At 33.6% G+C, this 14,336-nt stretch overlaps 1 protein-coding gene across 4 annotated transcripts in view; it reads left to right on the forward strand.

The window, feature by feature from the left end:
- MAN1A2 (mannosidase alpha class 1A member 2) overlaps nucleotides 1-14,336 on the forward strand; it is a 149,153-nt gene that overhangs the window by 58,955 nt on the left and 75,862 nt on the right. For all 4 annotated transcript variants that reach the window (XM_010968097.3, XM_045505857.2, XM_074370275.1 and 1 more), the window contains exon 6: nucleotides 13,139-13,233. In XM_010968097.3, the coding sequence (XP_010966399.1) occupies nucleotides 13,139-13,233 (95 nt within the window). The remainder of the gene's footprint in view (nucleotides 1-13,138; nucleotides 13,234-14,336) is intronic.

The following is a 14,336-nucleotide window of genomic DNA, read 5'->3' on the forward strand; positions in this document are numbered from 1 at the left end:
CTGAAATCTGGGAGAGTTAATCCTCCAGCCTCATTCTTTTTCTTCAGTATTGCTTTGGCAATTCTGGGTCTTTTGAGATTCCCATATAAATTTTAGGACTATTTATTCTAGTTCTATGAAGAATGTCCTAGGTTATTTTATAGGAGTCACATAAAATCTGTAGATTGCTTTGAGGAGTATGGGCATTTTAACAATATTAATTCTTCCAATCTAAGAGCATGGGATATTTTTCCATTTCTTTAAATCATTCTTCATTCTTTAATCATTGCTTTATAGTTCTCTGTGTGTAAATCTTTCATCTCATTGGTCAGATTTATTCCTAAGTATTTTATTTTTTTGATGTGATTTTAAAAGGAATTTTTTAAACTTTCCATTTCTGATATTTCATTGTTATTGTAAAGAAATGCAACAGATTTCTGTATGTTAGTCTTGTATCCTGCTACCTAACTAAACTTGTTTATCAGCTCTAGTAGTTTTTGTGTGTAGTCTATAGGGATTTCTATTATATAGTATCTTGTCTGCCTATAGTGACAGTTTTACCTCTTCTCTTCCATTTGGATCTCTATTATTTCTTTTTCTTCTCTGATTGCTATGGCTAGGATTTCCAATACTATGTTGAAAAGAAGTGGTGAGAATGTACATCCTTGTCTTGTTCTAGATTTTAGCGGGAAGACTTTCAACTTTTCACCATTAAGTATTATATTGGTTATGGATTTGTCAAAAATAGCTTTTATTATGTTGAAATATGTTCCCTCTATATGCATTTTGGTTAGTTTTTACTCATGAATGGATGTTGAATTTTATCAAATGCTTTCTCTGCATCTGTTGATGATCATGTGATTTTTGTCCTTTTTTTGTTGATGTGGTGTATCACATTAATTGATTTGCATATGCTGAATCATCCTTTTTGACAGTCTTTATAATTTGTGTTAGACCACTTACATTCAGTGTAACTATTAATACGGTTTTATTAAAATCTACTGTTTCTGTTCTTTTCTGTTTGTCCTAGTTTTTTCCATCTGGTTCCTCATTCCTCTTTTCCTTTTTTTCTACTCAATTTTGTTTTATTTTTTGGTGATTCTCTTTTATCTCTGATTGCCTCACTACTTAAACTTAATTTTTTCTTCTTTTTTTCTTTTTTTTTTCATTTTTTCAGTTTTATTAGGTAGAATTGTTACAGTTTGACTGCACATATACAATGTTTTGCATATAAATACATCAACACAATATACTACACTTTTTTAAAATTTACATCTATGTGCTGTTCATTGTTTCTAAGAATGTTTAGAGCTTTAGTTTTTTAAACTTGCATAGTTATCAAAGGAATAAAGCCAACCACAAAATAAGAATTAATTCAAAAATATACATACACCCAGCTATTAACAGCAACATTATTTATAATTGCCAAGATATGGAAGCATCATAATTGCACATCAATAGATCAATGGATAAAGAAGATGCAGAATATATATGTAATGGAGTACAAATCACCCATAAGAAAGAAGGATGTTTTGCCATTTGCAGCCCTTCACTCACTTTTTTTTTTCCACTTCAAAAACCAGAATTGAATAACTGGTATAAACATTTCCATTGCATCAAAAAACCCAAAAATACCTAGAACTAAGGAGGTTATCTATACTCTGAAAACTGTAAAACATTGATGAAGGAAATTGAAGATGATACAAAGAAATGGAAAGATTTCTTGTGTTCTTGGAATGGAAGAATCAAACATTATCAAAATGGCTGTACTACCCAAAGCAATCTACAGATCCAGTGCAACCCCTGTCAAAGTACTCACAACATTTTTCACAGAACTAGAACAAACAATTCCAAAATTTATATGGAACCCAAAAAGACCATGAAATGCTAAAGCAACCTTTTATAGGTCTTTTCTCTCTCTCTCTCTCTCTTTCTTCATTTTATTCTCTTTTGTTATGGTTTGATGACTAGAGAAGTTCCTTTAACATTTGTTGTAAAGCTGGTTTGGTGATGCTGCATTCTTTTAGCTTTTGTTTATCTGTAAAGCTTTTGATTTCTCCATCAAATCTGAATGAGAACCTTGCTAGGTAGATTATTCTTGGTTGTAGGTTTTTCCCTTTCATCACTTAAAATACATCATGCCACTCCCTTCTGGCCTGTAGAGTTTCTACTGAAAAATCAGCTGATAACCTTATGGCAGGTCCTTAAACTTAATTTTAGCTTTTCACTTGTTGCCTTTTGTTTACTGTGCACGTCTTTAATCCTGGTCTACTTTCGAGCAACATTATGCCACTTGTATTTTAATAACCCTATAAGAGTATATTCTCAGTTCTTTTATTTTTTTTCTTGCTTCTTTGTTGCTTGCTCCTTTGTTGTTATAAATTTTTTTTCAAGTTTTTTTTTTTAATGGAGGTGCTGGGGATTGAACCAAGGACCTCATGCATGCTAAGCACACACTCTACCACTGAGCTATCCCCCTCCTTCCATTGTTATAAAAAATTTTAAATGCTAAAAACCCATGGTATATTGCTACTGATGTTTGTTTTAGATGGCCAATTATTTAGAACTGTTAAAAAAGAAAGGAGCATTCCTTTTTGTCTTCATTTATTTTCATCGATCTTTCTCTGGGTAGGTTGAGATTTCTGTCTTGTATGTATTCCTTGAGTAAGTGAAATGAAGAACTTTAACATTTTTTTTGTAGTGCAGATCTGCTGGTAGTGAATTCTGTCAGTTTCTGTTAGTCTGAAAGTCTTTATTTCATTTCTTCTTCATTTTTGAAAGAAAAATGTATGTAGAACCAAGTTTGGGTTTTTATTGCTGACATTACCTGCAGTGTACCACTGGCTTCACATCCCTCTGACACTGTCTTATAATTAGAGTGGGCCTGCTTTGCAGGCAAGTTTTCCTTAACGCTATTGCTCTACCCTCCACTTTAGGCATACTCTGTCTGCCTGTGCCTCAGAGAGGGTCTGTCTCTACACCCTGTTCCTCTCCCCGCCATGAACGGCTGTTAGTTGCTACTGCATGCGTCCTAATCTTTATGTCCATATGCATCTCTGTTTTAATCTATATGTATTAAAAGCCATGGGTTTAGACCAGTAAATAGCTCTAATTTCTACCCAACACCATAAAGTTCATTCTAGATTTCTGCCTTTTCATATTTTTCATTTTCTTTTGTAATGGAAACCTGCCTCCTATTATTTCTAATATATTTACCTATTTGCTTAGTCCTGCTGTATGAAACCACTTTTCCTATTCTTAGGCAGCTGCCTTGTTTAGTGCATTGTCCTCACATGGACCTCTCTGATCATCACTCTCATTTACTTGGCTGGTTTCACTTTCCACTTGTTGGTCCTACCCTCTCTCTAGGACATTGCCACCTATCCTAGGCATAACTTATGGGCATAGACCTCTGACTTTTGGAGCTTCTGGAGTGAAATACTAAAAAATGACAGAGAAAAATAGAACTATTTCGATGACTTCAATTTCAGATTTTTCTTCTACTGGGTTGATATTATAAGAAGTCTTTGAAATAGAGCATTTTTTTCTTACTTTCATGCTTATCTGTGTATAGGGAGTACTAAATTTTGTGTGTAGTTCACTAATTTTCATATCAAAATGCATATGATCTCAAAATTAATTATGAACAGCTTATGAAAGTGAAACATTAGCCTCTGCTGTTTGATTTAGCTCCTTATCTGAAGGTTGAAGCAAAATATTGAAATTTTGGTTGCTGTTGTCATAGGAGAGCACTAAAATGCTGAAAAAGCGTACAGTGTTACCAGCATTTTCATTTTTAGTTCCTCAGATTTCAAAAAGAAACATTTTAAAGTGGAAGGAAGCCCAGGTACGTTGGAGTTAGAGGATTAAACCCCTTGTCTGCCTCCTTTTTATAATAATATTCAGCAAGCTGGTTACCTTCTGTAACTTAAGTTTCCACACCTATAAAAGTGTGAGAGAGTTCACCTGAGAGTTGTGTGGGGATTAATTATGTGAAGATGCCTAGTGTATTACAGTATTCACTAGGTACTCCTACACTTACCCTCCTCCTTTGACTTTATCCTGTGTGGTAAATATACTGTGTTTCTAACAGGTGGGAAATTCCTTTACTTATTTGAAAATTGATACCATAAGGTAATTTCTTAGGATAGAGTCTACTAAAAAGTACAGAGAGAATGTTTTACTTTTCTGACTTTATCATATAATCAGATTTCATTGACCATTTTACTTTTCTACTTGATCATTTTACACTGAAAGCTTGGATCTGTATCTGTTCTGGGAAACCAAAAATAAATCCCTGAGATCTGGCAAAAATAAAACATTGAATATAAAATTGTTCTAATATTGAATAGACAATAACTTTGTATGTCTCATGTATGGCAGAAAATTCACTATAATTTAGATGGCAAAGTGCCTTTGTTATATTTAGGTATTGTGTAGCTAGAATAAAGAACGTATTATATGCATTCTATTTTCTGGTATAGGGAACCAAATGAGGGTTATATGCCATCCTAACAAAGTGTTCCTCTGTCTTGTGATTTATTAATATTATAAATGTGAAGCTTTATCATTTTCTTAAGAACAAGGATATTTATATTAAATATTTGCAAGTTAAAATATCTTGATGATTTATTATGTTTACTTGTTGTAAGCCTGAAATATATGATATTTCTTTTACCGGATTGTCTCTTCTCATTTTTTTAATGGTTATCAAAATGACATCCCTTCCTGAGTAACATAATAATGTAATTTATGTGGATAACTCCATCTGAAATCTGTCAGATTAAGTAGAGAAGTGGTTATGTGGGGTTTAATACATGTTTCACAGAATATAAAAACAAAAGAAACAATAACAATAATAAAATTTTTCTTCACTAAAACACAAATGTGTACTCTGTTGCCTACAGGTAAAATCCTTTCTGAATGGGTACAGGGATATTTTCTAAGACAAATAGTGTCTCCTTTTTGCTCTAAAGTTCTGAATAAAAAAGAAATGTTAGAGTGTTACTTTTTTTCTGGCTTAAATATTAGCCATTATTGTCCTTATTGTACTAGTTCTCATTTTATTTTTGCTCCAGAAGTTACTGCAATTTCAATTGAAAATTCTGCCTTTGCATTTTCTAGAGGGGCAGATATAGCTCAGTGGTAGAGCACATGCTTAGCACTCATGAGGTCCTGGGTTCAATCCCCAGTACCTCCTCCAAAATAAAAGTAAGTGAACAAACTCAATTACCTCCCCTTCATTTAAAAAAAAAAAAAAAAAAAAAAAGAAGAACTGGAATTATAAAAAAAAAAAACCAAAAAAGAAAATTCCACCTTTGCATTTTCTATAGATGGGTTGATAATTAGGCAAAACATTTCACTAAGCTTTGCTGACCCAGATAGCATTTTAAATATTCTCTCCAACATCTAATCTTAAATGTGTGAGTTCATCTACACATTTGTATACATTCATACATGTTTAAAGTCACAATACTAATGCCATTTCATAGTTGAATTATGGTTATTACTGGTTTGATCAGAAGACAGTTTACCACATAATCATCTCAGTAGATGCAGCAAAAGCATTTGATAAAATTCAACATCCACTCATGATAAAAGCTTTAACCAAAGTAGGTACAGAGGGAACATAACTCAACATAATAAAAGCCATTTATGACAAACCCACAGCCAACCTAATAATGGTGAAAAGCTGAAAACCTTCCTACTAAATTCCAGAACAAGACAAGGATGCCCACTCTCACCACTTCTATTCAACATAGTATTAGAAGTCCTAGCCACAGAAGTCAGACACAAAAAAGAAATTAAAGGTATTCAAATTGGAAGGGAAGAGGTAAAATTGTCATTATATGCAGATGACATGGTGCTCTATATAGAAGACCCTAAAGACTCCACACAGGAACTATTAGAACTGGTAACAAATTCAGTAAGGTAGAAGGATACAAGATTAATATGCAGAAGTCTGTTTCATTTCTTTACACTAACAACGAAATATCAGAAAAAGAAAGTTGAAAAAAACAATCTGGTTTAAAATCATGTCAGGAACAAAAGTTTTTGTTTTTTTTAGGAACAAAAGTTTAAAGCTACCACAGCTGCTAGAAATTTAAGGGTAAAATCCAGGACAGGAAGGAGTCATATAGGAGAGGCCCCAAATTCCACTTGCATGAAACTGTGTATTTAGACCACATTTTTTTTATTTCCCTATATGTTTTTAGAGCTGTATCTTCATTTTCTGCCTGAAATAGACTCTTACCCCTCCACATTATCTGCTAGGTAAAAAACTTAAAGGCTCAAAGATTACTTTATTTATTTTAAGCAACTCTGTTGAAGTTAATTTACTTACAGTAAAGTGCTCCCACTTTAAATGTATAGTGTGTAATTAAATTTATTTAAATTTTAACAAATGTGTAATACAGTGTTGGAGAGAATATAAATGAGAAAATATAAACAACCTTTTTGGAAAATAATTTGATGTGTGTGGAGTAAACATTTAAAATTTAAAAATCTCTGACCCAGTAACCCATTTCTAGGAAACTATTTAAAAGTAACAACATGGATACGTAAGGTATATTCAGAAGGATTTTTCATTGCAGTTGTATTTATAGTAATAGTGTTTGCAAAGACCTGAATATTCATCTAGAGAGAATGGTTGAATAAATTGATACATCTGCTACTGTAGAATACTATATAACTTGAACTTGAACATAAGTTTGATATATTCAAGGAGGAAACATGTTTAATATATTTAGTTACAAAAGCAAGTTATAGACTATTAGTTACAGCGTGAGTGGGGGGCGGGTTGTGTATGGGCGTATGTGTTCCATTCATCCAATCAGTTATCCACTGCAGTATTTGGGACAAGAAATAATAGGAGTTTGAACTAAAATAGGTTGTAGAAATGAGATATATAAATGATTTCAAGGAAGATAAATTCAGAAGGATTAGCTGATATTTTGGAGGGGGAAACAGGGCAGAAGGAGGAGTTGGTCCTCCCTCCAATTTTTTGGCTATGGTACTGGACTGATGGTGGTATTAGATATCAACAACTTTAAGAAATCTGGATTGGAAGAGGAAGATCATCAGTTTAAGTGTTTTGAGTTTGAGAGGATTTTGCTATATTTAAGGGGAAATAGGTAGCAGACAGATGTAAAGGATCTGGTACTTACTGGAGAAGTCTTGATGGGAATTATAAATTTGAGAGTCAGTTGCTGTGCTGATAGTTGAAAACAGGCACATGTGAACTTGCTTAGGGAAACAATTTAGATAGGAAGAGGAAGGGACCTAGAATCAAGCCTCAAGAAGCACAACATTAAAGGTCAAATACGAGGAGGATGAGTCGATGAAAGAGGCAGGGAGGTTGTAGTATTATTGAATACCAGGTGAGAAAGCATTTTAAGGAGGAACTGGTCAATAATGTCTTAAAATGCTTTTTGCTCAAATGTGTAGCTAATCCTTAACAAGATCCCTTCCAGTAGAATGATTGGGTCAGAAGCCAGGTGAAATAGAGTGGAAGGAGAGGAAATGGATACAGTCAATTAGGCAATTTTGTAAAAATTGGAAAGATACTTACTATGTTAGCAGGAAAGGACAATAAAAATATCCAGCTACTAAAAAATTGTATGTATGTACAGAAAAATAGAGGATGGGAATATATCAAAAAATTGAAATTTGATTTAGAATAGAGGAACTGTGTGTTATTTTAAGTTTTCCTTTTTTTCATTTTCCTGTTTTAAATAAGCAAATATTTAATAATAGGTAATAACAAAATATGGATTATTTATCAGTCAGGATCCAGTAAAGAGACAGGAACCAGGTCAGTTATTTGAATGAGAGAATTTCATATATAGTTATTAACTAGGTATAAAGTTAACTAGGAAAGCGCTAGATTAAAAAGAATAAGGTGTCATGGAGGTTGCTCCTATAGGAAGCAGCCAGAGCTGAGGGAATATGGGGAAGGAGTTTTAGTTACTGAAACTTAGAAACTAAATTAGAGGAAGGGCTGTACAAAGCGGAAACTCAGACCTCTGGTGAAAGTGTGCTGGCAGGTGTCTTTTTGAGTGGGGGGTTGAGGGCAATGAGGCTGATTCTGCAAGTGCTGGAAAAACTGCAAAGTGGATTCACCTGCTCCAGGAAGGCACTTCTTTTGCTGCTGATGTGGAAAGTTAAGGAAAGCAGCCCACTATGGGGCCTTAGCATCTCTGCACATTTTTGCTGGGATACCAAGAATATAAGCTCCTGACAGCTCTCTACTCAGGATATCAAGGTTATACTTAGAGGACTGAGTTAATGTCTTACTGTGGACAAATAGACTTGCTTTCATTTAATACAAAAGAGATTCTCTGAGCTGTTTTCTCCTGTAACGCAATGCTCTGTGTGTGCAGGAATCCATCATGGACCTTTTGGGTCATCTCTTTGAGATTTAGGTTGGGGTGAGGATGGGCTGTGTACGACTAATGTAAATAAACTTGAAAGCTTTAGCTGTCCCTTTACTATGAATAATGTAGTCTTTTATCTCTGGCACAGTGGTCTTGTGTCTTCTGCCAGTGTTCATAAAGCTCTGACAGCCTAACTTGTTATCAAGTAGAATAAAATCTTAGATTTCATCATGAGTTGTGAAATACTGTTTTCAGACTCATTTTGAGTAGGCGGTGTGTTTTTACCTCTATGTTAACCATCAGTTTTGTAGTAACCTTCACTTGGTCCTAAGGAACACCTGTCCAGCCTGTAAGGATGCCCCTGTTCATGGTGACGGTGAGTCTACAAAAAATCTACAGTCATCTAGAATACAGTGTAGAGAGCCAAAGAGAGAAAGTAAGAAAAAGAATTGAGAAATAAAATAGCTGTGAAGTTTCAATGAATGTTCAGAGGAGTCTTAGATAAGTTTAATGAAATAAATGATAGAGAATCAATATTTGAGAAAAATAGCAGGAATGAGGAGGAAGTATTAAGAGCTACCTCCCAAAAAGGGCTGATTGCTTACAGAAGAATGACAGCTAACAGCAGAGTTCTCAGCAGCAGTAGATGCCAGAAAACATTGGAATATCTTTATACTGCTGAGATAAAATAACTGCCAACATAGAATTTTATATTAGCCAAATGATCAAGGAGAGCAAAATTGTGCAATAAATTAGTGAAATGTTTTAAGGAATTATTGACTATAAGATTAAATAATGCAAGGTATAGAATATTTACGTCTGTGTTTGTATTTCTATTTACTAACATGGTGAAGTAGTCAAGCAAGAACATGAACTCTGGAGCTGGTTTGCCTAGGTTTAGGTTCAAGCTTGTCAATTACTAGCTGTATTACCTTGGGCAAGTTAACTTCTGTTTTATACCTCAGTTCAACTCTGTAAAGTGGGAGTAACAGTAATACCTAACTCATTGGGTTGTTGTGAGGATTAAGTGGGTTAATATATGTTTGCCATTATCATCATCATCATCCCAACATTTTTGTAGAATATCATAAAAAGTCCTTCCATCCCTTGTATATTAACATCAGCTATCTCAGGGACATGGGGTTGGCTTGGAAGAGAAGATAATTTACTGCTTTATTATAAATCTGCATACCTTTTGGCTTCTTAAATTAATTCATTCAGCACTTGTTGAGCACCTTGTGTTCCCTAGGAACTCTTTTAAGTGCTAAGAATATAACAGTGAATACAAGAAAAAAATTCTTGCTCAACCATGACTGACATTCTGCTGTGAGGGTAAAAGGCAATAAAGGCGGATATGTGAGAGAGAATATGTGTATACATACATATGCGTACACATGTATACACTGTTAGTGATAAGTGCCAGGGAGAAAACTAAAGCATGGAAGTGGGTAAGGGGTTTTCTCATTTCAAGTAGGATGATCAAGAAGAGCTTGCGAAGATAACATTTGTATAAAGACCTGCAGTAGATAAGAGAGAGGCTTGAGGATTTTGTTTATGAGAGTATTTATTTGAAAGGAATAGCAAATGAAAGTTGGTTGAAATTGGTGGAGAAAAAGAGTAACTGGCATTCTCAGACAAAACAAAAGAGGTTGGTGGGGCTGAAGAAGGTTACTGAAGGGGAAAGAAAAGAGGGAGTGAGGCCATAGAAGTAATACATTCATAAAAAGATTTATAGCCTTTTAAAGAACTGTGGCTTTTACCCTGAATGAGGTGAGGAGTCATTTGAATATTATAAACTCTTGACTTCTGTTTTACATTCCAACTCTGACAGGTTGGAAACAGACTGCAAGATGATTACTTTAGTAATTTAAATATTCCAATAACAAAAACAACTAAAAGCGTACATGAATTCTAATATAACTTTCCTCCTCAAGAATCTACAGTGGTTCTCTGTTATCTGTTGTGTTACCCTAACTTTCACTGCTTAAGTTTTAAAGCGCTTCATAATCTTGCCACATTCTGTTTTATCCCATTTCTTCCAGTTCTTACAGACCTAGGTAATTCTTCTAAACCTACGACCAGTTTTAGCATAGTTCCATTATTTATAATTTATTCTGGTAAAAATAACTGGGAAGTTTTACATAATGGACAGTGAATACATAAAAGTTTTATTCTGTGAAGAAATGAAATGTTTTGGAAATTTTCATTTAAATGATGTTGAAGTTCTTAAACATGTAAACAATTCACTCATTATCTTACTAGTCAAGAGTCCTAGTTGCAGAAAACAGTTTTATCTAGTGATTTATTAGAAGGTACAGACTAGCTAACAGAATCTTTGAGAGGGCCATGAAATCAGATATATTTTTTTTATGTAGCTTGGAAACATGTAGCCAGGAGAAAAGCTCAAGCATACCATGTGGCTTTCATGGTACTATCCAGCACCATCGCCATTCCCTTTGTTGCCAGCTGTTTTCTTTTGATGCTAGGGACCAGTCACTAGAACTTCTGTCAGTTAGCACAGAAGAATCAGACGCCATCACCACTATGCTTGAAAGACCACTGCTTCAGATCATTTACTTCCTTCCAAATATGCATATTTATGTATGTTCAACAATGCCAAGGCCATATCTCGAACTTTTAGCTGGAGTGGAGTCTAAGAAGTGTTACGTATAGTTTTCCATCCTCTGCAATGTATGAAGGTATGCTTGAAAGGAGATTTGAATGAGTGTTGAGTATCTACCACATTCACAGTAAAGGAAATGAGAATAAAAATGACAATGGAGTATCCTTTTTCAACTATCAGTTTAGCAGCAATTAAAAGTTTGATAACTTTTGTGTTAAAAATACAGGGAAACAACTGGTCATAAATTCTGGTTGAAATACAAATTTGTGAAACTTGGGGAGAACAAACTGGCATTAACTCTCAAAATTACAAACAAACATATCCGTTGATTCAATAATTCCACTATTGAAATTTATTGTATACATAGTTTGCAAATAAATGTCTATCACTAGGAGACTGACTAAATAAATTACAGTATTATCTGTAGAAGGGAGAATTCTGCAGCCACTAAACAGGAGGATGTGGTAGACCTTTGTGGAATGATTTGGAAAGATCTCCAAAGTACAGTAAGTGAAAGAAGCAAGTTCAGAAGAGTGTATATCGTATTCTGTGTTTGCAAGAGAGATAGAAGCAAAGACTATGTGTGTGCAAACTGTAATAGAATTTCTACTTCTGAGAAATGGGAAATGAGGATTTGATGTGACATGGCTAGGAACCATGTGTACCGTGGAACTGATTTAGCACAAAATATTTACTAGATATTTAAGAAACTGATAGCTGTTTGCATTGTAGAAGGAACTGAGTGGTCAGGGGTTAGTACTGGAAAAGACACTTACGTTTTTCTTAGTGGCGTTAGGGTGGTGTTTTCTTTTGGGGCTGAGTACTATAATTGGTTACTCTATATGTTAACTGACATAGGTAGTTGAAAGTTAGAAAATATGTCACTGATTACTTCTGGCAATAAAATGAGAATGCTTTCTATTTAGAAAAAGTTGTAAGTCATTTTACCATTTTGAATATTAGTTTTATATATAAGAGATCTGATACAAAAATATATGATTAACAAATATGTAACATTAATATTAGTTTTTAGATAAGAACTTGGTCCCTTTGTCCTCATAAAGAAGCAATACTATTTACTATATAATGTAATTTCTCTTTGCTAGCATACAAATGTTAATATGCAGAGAGAACTAAATTTTATCTTTGCTTTTTTGAATTAATAGGATGAATATGAGAAAATTATTAAAACCTTTACCGTAAACTGTTACATTTTTCACTGGTATTTTTGTGTTGAAGTAGGTATTCAAGGAAATAGTAAATTGTTGATGTATGAGAATATCTAATTGAAAGTTCTGCTAAGTAGTTTTTCCTTATTTAAGGAACCTTGCACAAAGCATCTTAAAGTCGTATTGCTTTATCTACGTGCACATATTCCTCTCTGAATTTATACCCTCAATAAATTTGGTGTGCTTTGGTTAAGATAATGTCAACTTAGAACTTTGATCTGTTCCACACTTTCAACTACTTATTTGAAAAATCTATTGGTTGGTATATACTAAGAATATTGGAAATTTTACTGCATATGTCTTGGTATTAGTACATGGGTTTAAAACTTTGGGAACCACTGATATTTAGGTAATTTTTTATTTTGAGTACCAAAAAAAAAAAAAAGCAGCAATTGTGACTAAGGGGTTAAGCATTTGTAACTCACAAAAAAAAAAACTTGGAAATGTGAACATAAACATTTTCTTTTCTTTTAATAAATGTGGTTGAACCTTAGTGGGAAATGTTGAGACATAAACATGTTTATAGTAATACAAGGGTATTTATCTAAATTGGATTGCGTCTCTTTCTTTTGTTTTAATACTTGTTCTAAGTTTGTATACCCTGGATTGAAATTTCGTAGCCTACTGTTTTCTCTCAGATTTTTTGCCAGCTGAAAATGTAGATAATATCAACACCCAAACTATGTTCTTCCCTTTCAGTTAATTGTAGTTTCAGGCCATTAAACATTGCGCAGCTTTCTTCAGTATCCATTCACTTTTACGACCATTTTCTCTGATTGCTGTATGCTCCATGGTACCAAAAGAAATTTCTTTTTTTTTCCCCCTGTACTTTGATGTATCCAGTACATTGTAGTATGCATCCTGTGAGAGATCAGGAAGTATTTTGACACCAATAATTTTATAATTTATGAATGTTTATATTTTTATCTCAGGTATTCAAGATTAAAGCAGTCCAACTGGCTGAGAAACTCCTTCCTGCCTTTAACACACCTACAGGGATCCCCTGGGCAATGGTGAATCTGAAAAGGTAAATTCTATTTTTATGTGATTATTCCTGTTCTAAACGAATTGATTATCGGATTTTTTTGACCTTTTTAAAAAGTCTTAGAGATTTCTAATTCTCTGCCTCCACCATACTTTTTATGCGTTAAACTGTTTTTCTCTGCATATATGCAAAAGCATATTTCTTTAAAACATTTTCAGATTTTTAAAATATGTTCTTTACTTTGAAACAGTTCACTTACCTTAGCTGTATTCCAATTTCTATTGCTTATTTCTAAGCCTAGATTTCTCTCCCTCACCTGTATTATAATATTGTTGTTTCTTTAAGATTTGCTTGTTTATTTCCGTTTAGTGTTATAATGGATTCAAAGTACTTTCCCTCTCTTCTTTTTTGTACATGACCTGTTGATCATTTTCTAAGTCAGAAGGGAACACAGTATAACTTAAAATCAGGGCTTCCTATTTTGCTCAGTGTCTTACCAATGATAAGGGAAGACATAATTCATGATGTTGACTATAGGGTCCTTTTTATAATAGTGACACTATTGAAATTCAAAGTGAGTGTTTAAAACGTTCTTGGCATCTGTTTTGTTCTAATAGAAAACACTGGTTTCACAAAGAAATAGATGAAAAATTTTTTGGACAACTTTGTAATCATGCAAAGGTTTTAAATCATGCAAAAATCAAATTAAAATTTCAATAATGTCACTGTATTTTAACTTGCAATTAAATCATTTGGACTGACTGAAATTTTTGCTGCTCATTTTTTCTCCAAATTATTATTCACTGTAAATATTGGAACTTGGAAATTACATGAAAATTTGACTCTTATTCCCCTTGCCCCCACGCTCTTGAGAATAAAAGTTAGAAGCATTTGTTTTTCTGGAGGCATGATTCTCTGACAGCTTTATTTGGAAAAACTAATCTAGTTTAGTTATTTCTTTCTAGTGGAGAACTTTATGGAGTTTAAATTCACGTCGAAAAATTAGTATTTAATACTAAACATTAAATCTGACTTGACTATTCTCTGATTTCATACACTGTATATAATGTAAACTACCTCTTTGTGAGGAAAAAGCTAACTGGAGTTCCAGACAAACCTCCATAAAAGGATATGGCCAGTGATGT

The sequence above is a fragment of the Camelus bactrianus genome, chromosome 9 (genome assembly GCF_048773025.1).
Source record: "Camelus bactrianus isolate YW-2024 breed Bactrian camel chromosome 9, ASM4877302v1, whole genome shotgun sequence".
Classification (NCBI taxonomy): domain Eukaryota; kingdom Metazoa; phylum Chordata; class Mammalia; order Artiodactyla; family Camelidae; genus Camelus; species Camelus bactrianus.